Raw genomic sequence first — 18,452 nt, 5'->3', positions numbered from 1 at the left:
CGGAGAGAAGGAGGGAGAAAGAAACATTTGCCAGCCAGGCCGGTGCCAGAAATGGATTCGAAACATCAGTGTATGAAGCTGAACGATGGTCACTTCATGCCTGTCCTGGGATTTGGCACCTATGCACCTGCAGAGGTAACAATAATGTTTTTAGGGTTAGGAATTCAAAGGAGCAAAGCTAGAATAAGTGGCAGCTGACCGGGTTTGTGTCGTCAGGTTTGTGTTCCTACATTACTCTGCATAAATCCCCTGGTCTGTGTCCCTAGGTTAGGGTGGTACTCTTTGCACGAAGAGAAAATGTCAGTCTTTGTTCTGCTTTGCAGTCTGGTCACAGGATCGTCTACTGCTTATCTGGGGCACTGTTTTGTCTTCTGTTTATGTTTATTTCACAGCTTGTCAGAGTCTGTAAAACTCAGCAGGATAAACACTGCCTGCCTGCTCCCTCTCTTGAAGATTGATTGCATGCAATGGGAGTGGTTTCTCTGTTTCTTTGTATAGTCTAAGAGATATTTACTTCTTCTAAGAAGACACCATTCAGAGGAATCTCTATGGCAAAAGTTAGTGGAGACGGGGTGCATGAAGTCTGTGGGGAGAGTATCACGGTTCTGATGGGTGGCCTTGGGCACCACACAGTAACACTGGACCTGGACTAACGGGAGTCTCCCATGTGCTACTCTCAGCTCTGGGAAAATTACCTGAAAGGATAAAATATCCTGTTTTTATGGGAAAAAAAAAAAAACTAGAACCTAACAAGAAAAGTTTAAATTCTTTGTCTTTGTTAATATGGGTCACATTTGTATCAAAATACTGTAACAGAGAATTTTCTGGTTTCTCTGACAAGAAAATTAATGGAATGGATTTTATTTTCTAGACTTAGCTATTTTACACTGGAAGAAAACCTGTATCTCAATACTGTCTTGAGAATACAATGTATGTGAATACGGACTAGTTACATAAAATTTGAGTCTCACATTTCTCATCTATAAGATATAAGGATTTACAAAGGGACATCTTGAAGACCACTAACAGGAGTGGTTAATGTTGTAATATGTATTGGCACAGAGGAAGTAAAGATGAGGACAGCACTGAAGCTCCAGCCCTGGTAAGCCTTTGAGAGCTCCCACAGCAGAGGAAAGATCGAGGATGGTATGAGCAGAGGGCTGTGAGATCACTACCTAGTTCCTTGTAATTTCATGGAAAAAAGAAAGCCTCTGAAATACTTTTCAGATGAGAAAATAGTTTTGTTTCAGTTTTTGTCGTTTAAAAGATACGCTTTCAAATCAGTATTTAAATTTTTACTGAAGTCAGAAACTGTACATTTCACTGCCATCGTATTTTTCCTAAAAGAGTTGTCTTTAATTTATGGAGCTGAAACCCATTTAGCTAATAACTGACTTCTTGCAGTCGATTTCTTATACATACAAATCAACATCCTTAGAGTATACATCATTCCTCCTAGTATTTAGTTCTGTCATGCAGACATAATGGCTAATGGCTGTGTAGAAAAGTCTTAATAGACTGCTATCCATAGATGTGCCTATTTCCAGTATAAATCTGGCTGGTATCTGAGAAGGTGGATTTCTCACTGTTTCCTAACTGGTAAGGATGATGGCTGTAACTGCTTGTGCAAACTGTGGGGTTTCTGTGCACCTGCTTTCCTTTGGGAGACGGGAAGTTTTGTGTCTGCTAGGCAGAGTGAATCAATCCAGCCAGTCCCAGTCAAAATCTTAGGAATGGGGTATGTAGAGAGCATCTCTTGTAGACAACATGTCACATACATTGTCAAAATGTGATGCTGGAGGAAGTCAGTGCGTTCTTGCAACATCCCAGGAGAGGAATCACCGGAGCTTCCGCTGCATTCCTTCATAGTTCCTTCCTTCTGCCTATTTCCCCGTGTTAATTTCACTATACTAAAAATAATTAAAATTATATCTTTAATTATAGCTTGAGTCCTGTTAATTTTTCCAAAAAAAAAATCACTGAACCTATAAGTGTTATGGGGAGACCTCCAAGCCATTGGTCAACCGGTGATTTTTCTGGGTTGCTTAATCCTGATTCCTAACTGGGAAAGACCCAGGCAGACTGCGATAGGCTTATCAGAAAATACTACCTTTGATCGTTCCCCCAGGTTCCTAAAAGTAAAGCTGCAGAGGCCACCAAATGGGCAATAGAAGCTGGGTTCCGCCACATTGATTCTGCACATTGTTACAATAATGAAGAGCATGTTGGACTGGCTATCCGAAACAAGATTGCAGATGGCAGTGTGAAGAGAGATGACATATTCTACACTTCAAAGGTACTGTGCCTATGATAAGCATGTATGCAGATGTATTTATTGTGATTGTGTGGAGGTGGCAATTCTATGAATGGATCCATAGTCGTGGGTGAATTGTGTTTATTCATTTCAATTTGTTTACAAATATTCATGTATTTAAAGGCAGGAAATGAAGATAACTTTCTCATCTTTGCCTTGTTCAAATTTATGACTTCAGGTCCCTTTACTTTCTTGAATTCAGCACAGATCAATATAGTTTAACATGGACTATAGAATCACAGAAAACATTAATCATATTATGATATTTCTTACCTCTTGGGTAAATTTCTTATATTTGTTATGATTCTAAGTTTCCATTGTCATCTGGATTAGAGAGAGAGAGAGAAAGAAATATATGTGAGCTCTGTGAGTATTAAATAATGATATCTACATTGTCTTAAATTGCGTCCAGCCTCTGGACACAAGTTAGCATATTAAAAACTGTCTTTGCCTCTGCAGTTTCTAAACCCCAAAGATACTTATTCTTGCCCATTGGGCTGAATGGATGAAAGAATTACACTATTAAAATGAATTGTAAAACACACCAAAAATAATTCAGATAATGGGTATGCTTGTTATTTGATAACAACTTTTACCTTTTGAGTATTTCATTCTGTCATTCAATATATTCAACATACAATAAAGTTCACTAGGATATGACAGAACAAAATATTCTCATATGACTTTCTCATCTTTGCCTTGTTCAAATTTATGACTTCAGGTCTCTTTACTTTCTTGAATTCAGCACAGATCAATATAGTTTAACATAGACTATAGAATCACAGAAAACATTAATCATATTATGATATTTCCAAAATCAAAGGTAGGAAATGAAGATGACTTTCTCATCTTCGCAGTGTTCACAAGGTATAACAAGAAGAAACAGAATAATTTTGCCTGTGGTCATCAGTTTTGAAGCAGTGGAAAACGTCTAAATATTCAGTGGAGCAAACTAGAAAAATGGGGTCAAGTGTTCATTCAACACAACTCCCTTTCTCTATCCTCTGCAGCTTTGGTGCACTTCCCATCGGCCAGAGTTGGTCCGACCCGCCTTGGAAAGGTCCCTGAGAAAACTTCAGCTGGACTATGTTGACCTCTATCTTATCCATTTCCCAGTGTCTCTAAAGGTAGGCAGCTTGTGTGATCAAATTAATTTCACATCTGTTGTCAGCACAAATACTGTTTTCATGGATATTTGAACTAAGCTTTTTCTTAGGAGGACATAGTGATTGTAACATGGAAGGAGAACCGTAAATGTAACTCCTAATTCCCTTTCTATTGACTACATTTTAAATCCTTGCTCCTCTGATGCATGTCTACAAGAGAAGAGAGGGCAGAAACCTGCCTCAAAGACTTGAGGAAATGACAGTTGTCTCCTTGAAGGCAAAGGTCTTAGTTAGGACTCCTGAGTTCGCCTCTTGGGATGTTCGCAGACACAGTTTCATGAAGCGGTGGTGTCCAGGAAAGCTGCTGTACATATGGTGCACAATGAGGTTCCATCTTCTCGCCTGTTTTCAAGGGGAAGTGGATATGGAGGAACTCAGTCTGGGTGGGTTTTAAACTACAGACCTTCGTGTAGACTCGGGAAACCTTGTTGCTTCTGCTTCCTCTCTTTTCACACTAGAGTTTTTATCTTTGTTTAGCCAGGAATTCTTGTATCATTCATAACTTTTGATTTAAAGTTACAGAAAACTACTCAGGGTATTTAATGCAAGAGTGTATTAGATGTGAAAATGGGAAGTCAAAGCCGTGGAGACATTTAAGAACTTAATAAAATCTCTAGAAATGCATACTTTCTCCATCCTTATCTCTGCCTTATTACAAAAGGGTTTTTTTTTCTTCAAATATTTGTTCCAACCTTTTCAATTGGTGGCAATTACAGCGTTGGAGCACTTTAACGCTCATACTTATTACCGTAAGAAAACTTCTGTGGGTCTCCCAACTTCCAAAGTGCCTTGAAAAGCACCTTCATTGACCATGACGGGTTCATGGTCCTGTCCACAGAACATCACGTGTTCAGGGAGATAAAGAACTCTGATATGGCACCCGGGTCAAAAGTAGAATCCATTGTTCCAAGATATCAAGGTCTTTTGAAGGGACACATTCTCACAGAGAAAATTATAGCAGAAAAAAGTAATGGAAGTCAATGAGGACACTCCATTAGGAACCAGAAAGATGGTATTTATTTATACATACAATAGTTGTAAGAGATTAGAGGAAGCCTGTCTCCTTATGCCTTCATATGTAACACATATTGGAGCATTGTATCCCCTACGTCATGGAAGATTCAGGTCCTTAAATGTACCTGAGAGCACAGCTATGTGTGGAGAAATTGATTTGTGACACCACTAAACTGACTGCTTCTACTTCAGCCATCGGAGGAGCTGATCCCAAAAGATGAAAATGGAAAAATACTACTTGACACAGTGGATCTCTGTGCCACGTGGGAGGTGAGTGCATGGAGGTGAGAGCACAGATAAGAAATATGAGATGGGAGACACCTGGTTCCTATTTTCCAAGTAAAAGAATGGAAAATGCACCATTGAATCAAAAACTTAGGATTTTTACAGAGGTAGTTTTCGTGAGCAATGAGGAAAAACAAATCACAGCAATATGAAAGAGAGATGTGGAGAAGAAGAATTGGGGGTCAGGAGGACTGGGGTCCCTTTCCTTCCCTGTGCATTAATCTCTCCAGTTTCCTAAGGAGGAAACAGAAATTCTTGCTCTTGCTTTCACTATCTTCTCGCCCACTTTTCTGTTTTGCTTTTCCCTTTTAAGAACTGCCGTTAGCTAGGGTGACTCTCATTACCTTGACAGTTGTTACTTTCACAGTTCTGTCTTACATTTATCTTGATCTCCAGTCAACTGCGAAAATGATATCTCACAACCTCTTTCTCCCCAGGCCATGGAGAAGTGTAAGGACGCAGGGTTGGCCAAGTCCATCGGGGTGTCCAATTTCAACCGCAGGCAGCTGGAGATGATCCTCAACAAGCCAGGGCTCAGGTACAAGCCCGTCTGCAACCAGGTGAGCGCCCTCAGCCTCCTCTCCTTCCTGTTCTTCAGGCTCCTCTTTCTGTCCTATTGCCAAGTATCCATTCATTCAGTCCCACTTATCTTTGTGAAGAAGATTTGCAAGCAAAGTCTCTGTCTAGGGCATGGAGGGCCCTTACTTCTACCCTGCTTAGAAAAGTCTTAGCAAAAAGATGGGGTGACTTTAATGCTGAATTGTGTTATATTTAGGGGAGGTCAATTCTACCAAGGAGGCAAAGGATTGTCAATTAGATTCATGTAAAGGTGGAGTTACCCCTAAGCTATGAAAGATGACCACAGCGTGGATTGGCAAAGGTGATTTGGAGGGACTGTGCACAGATATGAAGCCATGAAAAGATGGATTGAACAGTGCATGAGGAGAGAGTGAGAATAAGGGAGGAGAGATACTAGGGTTTACATGGGGTTCAGATGTCTCGGTGCCTCTTGGTATCTGTGCTTTCTTGACCAAGGGCATTGATACAATAAAAATTAGTTGCAGACAATGAAGTTCATCCATGGTAGAAAGAGAAAATGACCTGTTTATGAAGATACCCATTCACAGTGGGTGAAATCAACACTGAGCAACGTTTAGCAGAACATGGAGCTGACCTAGGACTGCACGTGCTCCGAGTCCGCTGCTCTCTTTGGAGTGTGTCATGCATCAGCTGTTCAAACATATCTACTCTATGCATGGTTCTTTCATAGCCTAGAGAGAATTCTACCTTTGCCCTGAGTCCTGGCCTCTTTGATCAAATTGATGCCCCCGAATGTTACACACTGAAGTCACTACACCTTTCCCAGTAACTTAGACTTCTTTATTCCGTTTTACTTTTTTAAAACTTAGAGTCGATGAGTAAAGATCTACAATGGAAATACATAACGTATATTTGTGAATCTGGTATAATAATACAGTGCTGTGATAATAAAGGCGTTGAGAAATTAATGTGCTTCTAATATTAGTAGTTCCTCAATTTTTTATTATGGCAATTTTCAAACTTTCCAAAAATTTGATAAAAATAATACTGAATACCCATGTTACCATTGATATTCAAAGTTACTCAATTACTAACATTTTCACATTGTCATATGGGGTACATCTGCATTAATACACATAATGTTTCTAGAATCTTTTCAAGGCAAATTATAAAGATGACAATGGAGCCCTAGAGACCTCTCATAGCATGCCACAGGAATGAAGATATTCTCCCAGTTGGAGTGCTATTACTATCTCTAAGAAAATCATCTCTAGTGTCCCCATGTCATTTGGTATCCAGTCCATATTTGAATTTTCCATTGCTGAATCAAAATGTCTTTTGTAGTGCTTCCTTTTAAACCAGAATTCAGTTGCTTTTATATTGTTGTATTTTGATATCAGTTAACTTGTTTTTCTCAGTTTTTGAAGGTTTCTGTAAGTTAGACATTAGATGTGAGTGATTTATTACATCAGCTTAAACCTTTTGGGCGAGAAAATGTTTTTATCATGCCGTGTTTTTCAAATCGCACCACACTAGACTGCATGCAATCTCAGATTGCTCCACTTGTGGGGAAGCTAGTTTTAAAAATTTGGTTATGCTAACAATGGTCAGATTCGTTGATTTTAATACATGTTTTCTCTTTCACAATTACTAGTAATCTTCTAGGCGATAATTCTCAACAGAAGAAGTCATATACCCATGACAAATTTTCACATCTGATTGAGTATACATCAGCGATTTGAATGTTTTTTATATTGTATTTCTGTTACCTTATTTGTCATTTCCTTGAGGTTTTTACATAATCATTTTTAATTTTAATGACTTGTTTTATTATTCTTACCTGATATTTTACTAAAAATAATTTCTTACCAAGTAAAAATAATAAACTATTATTCCTCTAAGTCAGGGTAAAAGTGAACTTTTTCCTCCAATTAGCAGTGTACTGAGAGTGTTATTATTGTCATGGCTGCCATTAGAGTAGCAAATACTGCTGTTCTTTTTCTCATTCTCTCACTAATTTCTATAGACTAAGAGATTTTTGTCCTTTGATTTTTAATTCCTTTTACTTAATTATTTTTTCGAAAACTTTTCCTCTTTATTTAAACATAAAACACATTTACAGCATGCAAGTTAACTTAAAATTAAACGGTGTCTTCCCAAACCAAGTATTTGTAAATGTATCTTCAAGCACTAAAAATAAACCAACGTATTCCAGAGTTAGACTCAGACTGTCACCTCATGTAAAATGGAGCTAAGCACAAACGGAGAGTTATTCACAGCAGTTAGTTTTCTTAAGTTAGGCAAGTAACGTAATTAATTGCCATGAATAAATATTATTCTCTTATTTCACTGAGTTTTTCTTCTGGACCATCTATCATTGCCATTCAGAGGAACGTTAATATATCCAATAAAACAGACACTGCAAATTGAAATGTGTCAGTAGCCTAGATGATCAGAAATTTTAATTTTTAAGAGTAAGTGCTGTGTTTAATGACCTACCATAACAAAAAGCAGTTCACTGAAAACAAATGTATGAAATTTTTGGTACACTTTATGAAAGTCTGAAATCATACATAGAAAAGAACCATCAAGATACTTTTTAAAAACTTAACATTATATATTCTGAACCACATGCTAATTATAATCATTGTTCGTTACACAGCACCAATACCCATTTTGCTTAATTTTTAATGCTCACATTTACTCATTAGGTAGTTTTTGTCTTTCAGAACGGCTCTCACGAGTCTTTGACCATTTTCTTGATTTCTGTCACAATTTGATGCTCAAGGCTCAAAGAATCTGACCCAATCCCAGCTCTGAAAATGGCCATGTCTGCTTCTAGTGGTCAAAGTTATTTAGAAACCAGGATAGGGTGTAGAGATGCTTGTGCTCAGAAATGGCATTTTTATTTTCTTAGGAGAGAGGGATATAAAATTTATTTTTATGAAATGATCATTTCTTGACAATAATATTCTGAGTTCAAATTTAACGTTAGACATTATTCAGCTTCTTTTACGTTAGTCATTTTTATACTAACATAACTTTTGGGTTATGTGATGCTTTTCTGTCTTGGTCATCTGCAGGTGGAATGTCATCCTTACCTCAACCAGAGAAAACTGCTGGATTTCTGCAAGTCAAAAGACATTGTTCTGGTTGCCTATAGTGCTCTGGGGTCCCACCGAGAAAAAGCATGGTAATAAGAGCAACAGGAAGTTTACCTAAAACACCACATTTTGATAAAAGTTTTTCATAAGATCAGGCTCTCAGTTTCCTGGAGTTCACTCACAGCTGACTTGGGGTGAGGGAAGAATTTGCATTTCTGACGAGATCCCAGGTGATGCTGCTGCGGCTGTTCCGCGGCCTCCCTTGAGAAGCTCTGGTGCAGAATGAACAGTTTAGTCTGTTAAGGGGGCCTGCCTCCTACCAAACTGTATCCGCAGCCTCAGGGCTTCAGCATTTCTGCCTTTCCTTCCAGGGTGGATCAGAACTGCCCGGTTCTCTTGGAGGACCCAGTTCTTTGTGCCTTAGCAAAGAAGCACAAGCGATCCCCAGCCCTGATTGCCCTGCGCTACCAGCTGCAGCGTGGGGCTGTGGTCCTGGCCAAGAGCTACAATGAGCAGCGGATCAGAGAGAACATGCAGGTGAGGAGCGGGGCTGTGGGCATCAGGGCTCCTGCACGGTGTCCTTCAGAGGTGTGCTTCTTGTCAGGCTCTCAGGACACCTTTCGGCCAGCTCCATTTCCCTGTGATTTGCTATATGAACTTTTTGTGTGCATTATAAGGGTTTCTTCTACTCTACCACAGGAGAGGCAGCACAGGTAGAGAGAAATAGGAGGGGATAAAAACCAAAAATTGGGTTATCATTAGGCCAGTGATATCCATATTCCTCTGCTAGGGATATCTCCCTTTTTAAATTTTCTATAATGAGGAGTTTGATTAGACATTCTTTAGTCTCCAAATCATCGTGGATTTTTTTTCTTTTATAATAATGTAGTATAAATTTCTTATATTTATTCTCTTAGAATTTTACCTTTGCCAAGTGCTTGTTTTACTCTGCCTGTTTTTTCTTGGGAGCGGGGGGGGCGGGGGTCATTAAGTTCTTATTTTTATGTGTAGGAGACCATAATTATACCTATACCTAAGGATATAAGACAAACCCACTGAACATAGAGGCTTAATGAGCATTTATTGAGCTCAAGATTCCATGGTTAGAAAATTAGCCTGGGCTCAGCCTAAACTCAGTCCAATCCTTCTATTCCTGGCGGGGCTCTGTGTGCAGGGCAGCCAGGCTGCTCTGCTCAGGATGTCCATGGGGCATCTATCTGGGCACCTGTGTCTCCTCCATGCAGTTCTTTATCCTCCAGCCATCCCAGGCTTCACCTCAGCACAGGACACTAGCCCAAGGCAGTCAGTGGACACATGCAAAGCCTTTTCAAGTCTAAGCTCAGAGAGCTGCCACACCATTGCTTCCAGGAAATTCTATCACCTAAAGCAAGTTACAGGACACGTCAGACTCTATTATGTATGTGATATGTGTGAAATAATTTATCAATAGGTATATGTATACATACTTGATATATTATTTTATATATTAAGAATACATCCAAGTATCTAAAGAATATCCAGAATCCATATGTATATATATGTTTTCTAATTAGTTGTGTATATATAAAATATATATCATATATAATATATTCATAATAAAACATGTTATATATGACATATATCCTGTATATGTATATATGTCGCTATTTGCTAAAATATTAAGTAAAATTAGTGTATAAATCTATAGGATACTCTGAAACAGTGGTACAGAGAATGAGAGAGAGTAAGAAATGACCATGAAACGATGAATCGAGGTAGCAGCATTTATTGGTTTATTTAAGAAATGTTTTTAGACATTAGAAAAATCCACAAAACAAAAAGGTAAAGTTATGAAAGACTGTAGAAATTACCAGTATTTGTACACGTGTGCGTTCTCTAATTCATCTATTATATATAGACATATATGATATATGGCATATATGTTATATAATATATATGTTAATTAGCAACCATACACATATATGTATTTATTCTGGATATTAATTCTTTAGAGACTCAAATGTACTCTTGAAATAACATCTCCCAAATTTTACTTGTCTTGTCATATTCTCTGTGGTTATGTTTTCACAAACAAAAGTTTCTATCCCTAATGTAGACTAATTTTTCATGCCTCTTTCCTGTGGTTAATGAGTGCTGTGTCTTATCAATATTGGAAATATCACAATATTTTACTGTGTTATCTTACAAAACTGTTAATATTCTTTCCTTGGAAATTTGGTTAATTCTATTGGGATTGTTTTTTAAAATATTATGTGAAATAAGGATCCAAACAAGCATATCTAATTTTTGAATTTTTAGCAAAATGCCCCACCAACATTTATTGAAAAGTTCATATTTGTTCACATATCTTAATTTTTTTTTTTTTACCTGTAACATACATGATATGTCCATGAGTAATTATCTGGCCTCTCTTCCATCTTCAGTTAACTTATTTACTTTTCTGTACTATGATGTTAAAAAGTAAGTTTCACTTCCAGTATGGTACAAATATTTTTCTAACGTCTTCATTTGTTTAATAATATCTTAGCTGTTCTTGACTAATACGCTATTTAAAATTTTATATCATCTCATTAACTTGCACAAGTGAGTAAAGGTTTTTTGTTTTTGTTTTTGTTTTTGTTTTTGTTTTTGAGACGGAGTTTCGCTCTTGTTACCCAGGCTGGAGTGCAATGGCGCGATCTCGGCTCACCACAACCTCCACCTCCTGGGTTCAGGCAGTTCTCCTGCCTCAGCCTCCTGAGTAGCTGGGATTACAGGCATGTGCCACCATGCCCAGCTAATTTTTTGTATTTTTAGTAGAGACGGGGTTTCACCATGTTGACCAGGATGGTCTCGATCTCTTGATCTCATGATCCACCCACCTCGGCCTCCCAAAGTGCTGGGATTACAGGCGTGAGCCACCGCGCCGGGCCCAATGTTTTATTCTCTTGTTGATATTGTAGGTTTATACCTGCAGATCAATGTGGAGAGAAATGAGTTTTTGACAATATTGAGATTTCCTATTTATGTTCATATTATGAATTTCCCACTAATTAATAAATAATATTTTAATAAATCTATCCTTAATTTCATAACTTTCTCCATGAATTCATCTATATTTTAGATTTATTCATAGAGTACTGATAATTTTCACAGTTTTTGATAACTTATTTTTGTTTTGTGGATTTTCTAATGTATAGAAATATCAAAAGAATAATGCAAGGAATGCTCTTACCTAGATTCATCAAGTGTCACACTGCTATTTTTTACTCTCCCTTTCTCTCATTTTCTCTATCACTCTTACAGTTTCCCTATGGATTCATGCACTTATTTGATTTAATGTGTTAGAAATAGTGGCATCTTTTAGATATTTATAGTCTCCCAAGTTTACACAGTGAGTACCCGTGCCTTTTGAATGTGGAATCATTAGCATTTAGACAATTATTGGCTAAATTATTTTCAGCATTTTTCATATTATATTTTTCGTATTATACCTGTTCATTGGATAGATATTCAACATTATTAATTATGCTTACTAAATTATGATAGACCTTACAAAAATTTGCCTCTAGATTCTTGTGGATCTTCTAAGCACATGACACTATCATGTGTGTGCAAGGTCAGCTGTTCCTTCGTTTCTTCTTCTTCAGTGTCTTTTGAGATATTCTGTCTCTCGCTCTCTTTTTTTTTTTTTTTTTTTTTTGAGATGCAGTCTTGCTCTGTTGCCCAGGCTAGTGCAGTGGCACTATCTCAGCTCACTGCAACCTCCACCTCCCAGGTTCAAGCAATTCTCCTTCCTCAGCCACCTGAGTAGCTGGAATTACAGACACATACCACCACGATCAGCTTTTTTAAAAATTTTTATTTTTAGTAGAGACTGGGTTTTACCATGTGGGTTAGTCTGGTCTCCGTCTCCTGACCTCGTGATCCACCTGCCTCAGCCTCCCAAAGTGCTGGAATTACAAGCTTGAGCCACTAAGCCCAGCTGAAATATTCTCTTTGCCTGCAGTGTTAGGCAGTTTCAAAATATTCTATGTGAGAATGGATTTCTGTTTATTTTTTGTCTGGTTTTCCCTAGAGAGCGCTTTCATAACTTTTGGAAATGTGTCAATCTTTTAAGTATTGCCTCTGCATCCTACTGTCTCATTTACTTGGTTGTTCTCAATGGGAAACGATATAACCTAAAAATAATTAAAGTTTTTTTATTACTTTGATAGGTGTTTGAATTCCAGTTGACTTCAGAGGACATGAAAACCATAGACGGCCTAAACAAAAATGTTCGCTATATAACCCTTCATGTGTAAGTAACTCTGGTAACGGGTGTCCTAATTTATTTTCAGAGGAGGAATGTAGGATGGGTGTTTGGAGTGACCTCCACACCAGGGGCACAGAGGCCAGTGAGTCAGAGGGGAGACTGGAACTCTCCTGGATTCACTCCAGAGCTCTGTTCTCTGGCAGTGTGAGTGGTCCAGGGTAAGCGTGGGTCAACCCGTGACTCTGCTCCCCTGACTCCGTGGAACTTTCCAGAGCAGGCAACATCATTGCTGAATCTGCCCTTCCATATAGGCCTGGTGTTTCTACAACTGTCTAGTGGACACACTGTGGATACTGCCCATGTGGCTGCATTAGAAGTTCCCAAATCTGTGCTTATATCACTTTCTTCCCAACCTGCTCAATTTCTTACCACATCAAAGGCATTTACATCAGCCCTGTGGGCCAGGTTCCAATTCCCACCTCCTTCATATGGAATTGCTTTCTAGATCCTGTCAATTAAGCATTTTTAATCATTTCAAACCTTTTTCCTCCTTTTCTTTGCATATTTTCCCATGACCCAAACACTGCATTTGCCTCCACAAAGTCTGTCTTAGTGGAATGAGTAGCAGCACTTGGCCTTGACATTCTGCAATATGAAGAGCTCAGCACAGAAAATTAAGAAACTTAAAATCAAATAGAGAGTGTGGATGCAAAAGCATCATTGTTGGAGATAATTTATAACCAATAAAAGACGTTTACTATTCACCTATGTTCTAAGATTCTAGGATTCATAGAAAATCACTCATAAAGAGTGATAAGAAAGGTATGTAACTGCTGGCAGTGGAGATTTTAACAAGTAATAGAGATAATGAGATCATGTGTGAAAAAAACAAGTACGATGGCATATCATAAAAACTCAAAATTTGGTAGATATTACTGTTAGTATTTTTTTTCATTTAGAGGAAAATAAACAATGAAAGAGGAAATGGTACAAAGAAAAGGAAAAGTGGCAAGCATTAGACTTTTCACAACCAACTAATTCTTTTAGGATCATTAAATCAACGCTAGTGTTATTTAGTAGAACTCAAATACGGTCTAGAGTGAACCACTTGCAAGCTTCCACGTGTTTGCTCTTGGCATAATCACATAGGATAGCCTCCATTCTCTAATTAACAAATTACAACTGTACGTGTGAGCAGTCATGCATCTGTGTCTTTATATTTTGGGTTATTTCTACCTATAAAAATGCTTGTGCACTGTAGCTTCTTGGATACTGGACCCTATGTCATAAACAACAAATTACATTTCTGAATCTAACAACTGTGTTGCATATGACACACAGGTAGTAAGTAGTAAGTAAAGTAACAAAGTACAGTTGTTACCAGCATAATCATCACACTCAAAATGGTTTATTCACGATGAGCATATAGCTTGCTCATTCCTCTTCGCCGTAAGGCAGAATGCATTCCTGTTTTTACTGAGAATTTGAAATAGAAAAGATGAGAATATCTCTTTGCTCTGTTGACAGATGTTGAGAAATATGTTTGAACATTTGACTTCGTGTGTTTTATGTGTTAAGTTTCAGGCCAGGGAATAGAATAAAATTAAATGATTCTTTATTTTGAAAATACAGAGATAATAAAGTCACATTCATTAAACTAAGAAACACAGATTCTCCAGTGGTCAGAAGATGAACTTTTTTTTTTTTTTTTTTGAGACGGAGTTTCGCTCTTGTTACCCAGGCTGGAGTGCAATGGCGTGATCTTGGCTCACCGCAACCTCCGCCTCCTGGGTTCAGGCAATTCTCCTGCCTCAGCCTCCTGAGTAGCTGGGATTACAGGCACGCACCACCGTGCCCAGCTAATTTTTTGTAATTTTTAGTAGAGACGGGGTTTCACCATGTTGACCAGGATGGTCTCGATCTCTTGACCTCGTGATCTTCTTAACAGCCACACTAGTGGCAGCTTCCTAGAAATCACTGCACTACTCGCTAGTAACAGAGTCATCGTCATTCACAGTGTGCATTTTTCTTTCTCTTTCCAGTCTTGCTGACCACCCTAGTTATCCATTCTCTGATGAATATTAACATAGAGGGTGTCTTATGAGGTCTACCAGAAGGTCCTCCATGTGGATGGTGACACAGAGGACATCTCTACGCTGGTGACTGGACACATTGCCTCTGGTTCAATCCCTCCCGCTTGGCAACTTCAGCAAGCTACAGCAAAGCCCAGTGAGCAGAAAAGAAACACAATGAATTTTATTTTTCATTTTGAAAAAGTTAAATGCTGTCTCCTAAAGATTCTTCACCTACTTGGATCTCCAGAACTTGTATGCTTTCTTTCCTTCCGACACATTAGTGCCCCTAAATTGTGATTTTCCTATAAGTTGAGGACTGGGGGTAGGAGGTGATAACAACCATTTAAGATTCATTTCTGGGGTGGGAGTGGGAAATTCACTTTTTTCTGGGAAAGGGGCAAGGTGGTTATCAGTCAGTGCCTCTCTAGCTCTTGTAGAAAGAAGCACACGCAGCATAGAGTCTGGAGGGCGAGCAATATCGACAGGGTGATTGGCAATCTGTGGGCTTTCTCTAGCGGCGTGAGGGTTAGAGCTTCCGGAGACTTGGGAGGAGGCATCCCTGTGGGAGGGGTGGTTATGGAGGTGGGAGGGCACCCATCGGGAAAAGTGATTATGAGTCAGGTATGTGGAGGTTTCATAGGAGAGAGTCGAGCACACCTCCGCTTGGAAAAATACATCAGCACTCTTTAATTTGATAATTATGTCTTGTTCATAAAAGGAAAGTTTCCACAATGTTTCAGCAAACCCCACAGATGAGGGTCAGGCCTGGCCCTTCAATGTGTGCCCAGTTCCGGCATTAACCCTGTTGGTCTGCGGTGGGGCAGGACATCAAAGACATACTGATCACATTCCCCTGAATATCTCATATTAAAAAATATTCTTAGATTCTAAAATGTGCTATTAATTTGTTATATTCAATCTTTTAAATGTCTTATACATTAAATAAGGCATAGTTACAAGTACAAAACACAAAATATCCCAAACCGTGATGTATTACTCTCAGAATTTAAATGGGAAATAACATATCTAATAAACAAATGTTCCAAGTCTTCAAAAATATTTTGGAAATGGTATGTAAAATAGCACACTGTTTTCAAACTTTAGTAAATGTTAAGAACAACTCTTACAAACTCATTTAATTCTTTTACATAATTTTCAGGGGAACCAAGTAAATCTGCTAATCATGAAAACAGATTTTCATTTTAGACACTTTTGAAAACTCGGGATAATTTCCTGTCTTAATGATCAAAGCACTTTGAGGGGGACAATGGTTTTTTTACCTGGACACACTTAATAACACATTTACTCTCAACTATTCTTACTCCGGTGGCCACATTAGCCCCGTCAAAGAGTCCTTCTCAAGCCATGTCTTACAGCTGACAGGCATCCCAGCACGTTTACGGCTCACGATTTTTCCATAAATTACTTAATCCATAAAATTAGAGGAATCCATCAACTTCGGAGTGCCCTAGACAAATTTTTTGGATTATTTTTGGTCTACTGTCATTCTGTTGGTGATCTTACATATTCTCTGCTTTAAATATCACCTCTAGACTGAGAAATCCCCCCAAAATATTTCTAGCTCCGTTTTTTCCTCCAAATTCTGAATGGAAGATCACGATGTGAACTCTCCATCTCCATGTTAGAGTCTAACGGACATTCACACTTACCGTGTCTCAAACAAACCCATATAATCCACTGCCATCCTGTTCTACCTCAACTTTCTCAGTCTAAGTAATCTCTACAAGAAAGATCTCCACAAAAGAAAATTACTTCACATCTCAGAAAGTAGCTTGATGTAATTGTCAAGAAAAGATTCACATTTTGTTGAAATTTAGTGTCCAAGTGTGTAATGCTTATGAAAAAAATTATATTCTAAATCTCTTTAGCATTCATAACTGTTTTTTCAAGTTGTGAAATCATCATTACAGTCATTTGTAAATACTAAAGCTGCTGTGGGCTTTTTTCCAGTTCTTCACCCTCCATTTTCACAAAACTGCTAGTTCCACCAAATCTGCAATTATTTTCTCCACTGCAGTCTTAAATTCCTCAAAGTCATCCGTGAGGGTACTAGTACAAAAGCAGGCCCATGGACCAAAGGAAAAGAAGGGAAAATGCCAGAAATAATGCTGCACAGCTACCATCACCCAATAAATGATGCTGTGATAACTAGCCAGCCATGTGCGGAAGATTGGAACTGGAACACCTTCCTTACACCATATTAAAAACTCAACTCAGAAAATAATACAACCTAAGTATGAAACCTAAAACTATGAAAAGCCCTTAAAGATAACCTAGAAAATATCATTCTGAAATAGGCCCTGGCAAAGACTTCATGATGAAAGGACCAAAAGCAATTGCAACAAAAACAGAAAAGCGACAAGTGGGACCTAATGAACCAGACAGCTTCTACACAGCAAGAGACACTATCAGCAGAATAAACAGATAAGCTAAAGAATGGAAGAAAATAGCCACACACTATGCATCCAGTGAAGGTCTAATATTAAACAAAATATCAAGCAAAAAAAAAAAAAACTTAACAACCCCATTAAAAAGTGGGGAAAATACATGAAGAGACATTTTTTAAAACAAGACGTTCTGTGGCAAACAAGCATATGAAAAAATTTCCCAGCATCACTATCATTAAAGAAAGGTAAGTCAAAACCACAATGAGACACCGTCTCATACCAGTCAGAATGGCTATTATTAAAAGGTCAGAAAACACATGCTAAGGTTCTAATAAAAAAGAACACTTATACTCTGCTGATGGGAATATAAATTAGTTCAACCTTTATAGAAAGAAGCGTGGTGATTTCTCAAAAAACTTACAACAGAATGACTATTCCACTCAGCAATCCCATTATTGGGCATCTAGCTGAAAGAATATAAATCAATCTATCGTAAAGACACATGCACACATATGTTCATTGTAGCACTGTTCACAACAGCATAGTGATGGAATCAAACTAAACGCCTGTCAACAGCAGACTGGATAAAGACAATGTGGTACATAGATATCATGGAATACTACACAGCAACAAAAAGAGAATGAGATCATGTCCTTTGCAGCAATGCAGATGAAACCAGAGGTCATTATCTTAAACAAAATAGCACAGGAACAGAAAACCAAATACTGCATGTGTTGGTTTTCTGGTTTGAACTCCCATATAAATGGGAGCTCAAAATTGAGTACACATGGACGCAAAGAAGGGAACAGATGCCGTGATCTTCTTGAAGGTGGAGGGTAGGAGGTGGGTGAGGATCAAAAAACTGCCTATCTGGTCCTATGCTGATCATCTGGGTGAGGAAATACTGTGTACCTCAAACCTTTAAGACATGCAATTTACCTATATAAGAAATCCGCACATGTACATCTGAACCTAAAATAAAAGTTAAAAAAGAAAGATTGCAATCTAGTATTGCTGGCCATTGAGGCCATCTAAATACTGCCTTTCCCAGTAAAAGACATCTCCACAGAGCAAATTACAGGGGGGCAGCAAAAAGTAACATAATCGAACTATAAGATCTCATCAAGAACTAAGAGAATGTTACTTATTAGTGTATGTATAAAGATGTAAGATTTCAAAGAAAACCTGTCTTCTAAAGACATTAGTAACAACTCTGCATGTAAAATACTCAATAAACATCTGGATCTGGATCTGGATGATTGCACCATCTACCTCATGATAGTTTAGTGTCCCAGGCCTAGATATGCCTGGG

The 18,452-nt window shown here is 38.2% G+C and overlaps 1 protein-coding gene and 1 long non-coding RNA gene across 2 annotated transcripts; both read left to right on the top strand.

The window, feature by feature from the left end:
- Nucleotides 1-13: 13 nt before the first annotated feature.
- Nucleotides 14-15,789, top strand: AKR1C1 (aldo-keto reductase family 1, member C1 (dihydrodiol dehydrogenase 1; 20-alpha (3-alpha)-hydroxysteroid dehydrogenase)). The gene is made up of 9 exons (XM_054258444.2): nt 14-135; nt 2,129-2,296; nt 3,325-3,441; nt 4,687-4,764; nt 5,217-5,339; nt 8,403-8,512; nt 8,795-8,960; nt 12,620-12,702; nt 14,700-15,789. The coding sequence occupies exons 1-9, from the start codon at nt 52-54 to the stop codon at nt 14,740-14,742; spliced, it is 972 nt and encodes a 323-aa protein (XP_054114419.2). The 5' UTR covers nt 14-51; the 3' UTR covers nt 14,743-15,789.
- On the top strand, nt 396-1,207 carry LOC144576872 (uncharacterized). Its single transcript, XR_013519507.1, has 2 exons — nt 396-557; nt 872-1,207. It is a non-coding gene; the product is annotated as an uncharacterized LOC144576872 (long non-coding RNA).
- Nucleotides 15,790-18,452: the final 2,663 nt, after the last annotated feature.

Source organism: Callithrix jacchus, chromosome 7, assembly GCF_049354715.1.
Source record: "Callithrix jacchus isolate 240 chromosome 7, calJac240_pri, whole genome shotgun sequence".
NCBI lineage: Eukaryota > Metazoa > Chordata > Mammalia > Primates > Cebidae > Callithrix > Callithrix jacchus.
This window is presented reverse-complemented; position numbering and strand designations above follow the sequence as displayed.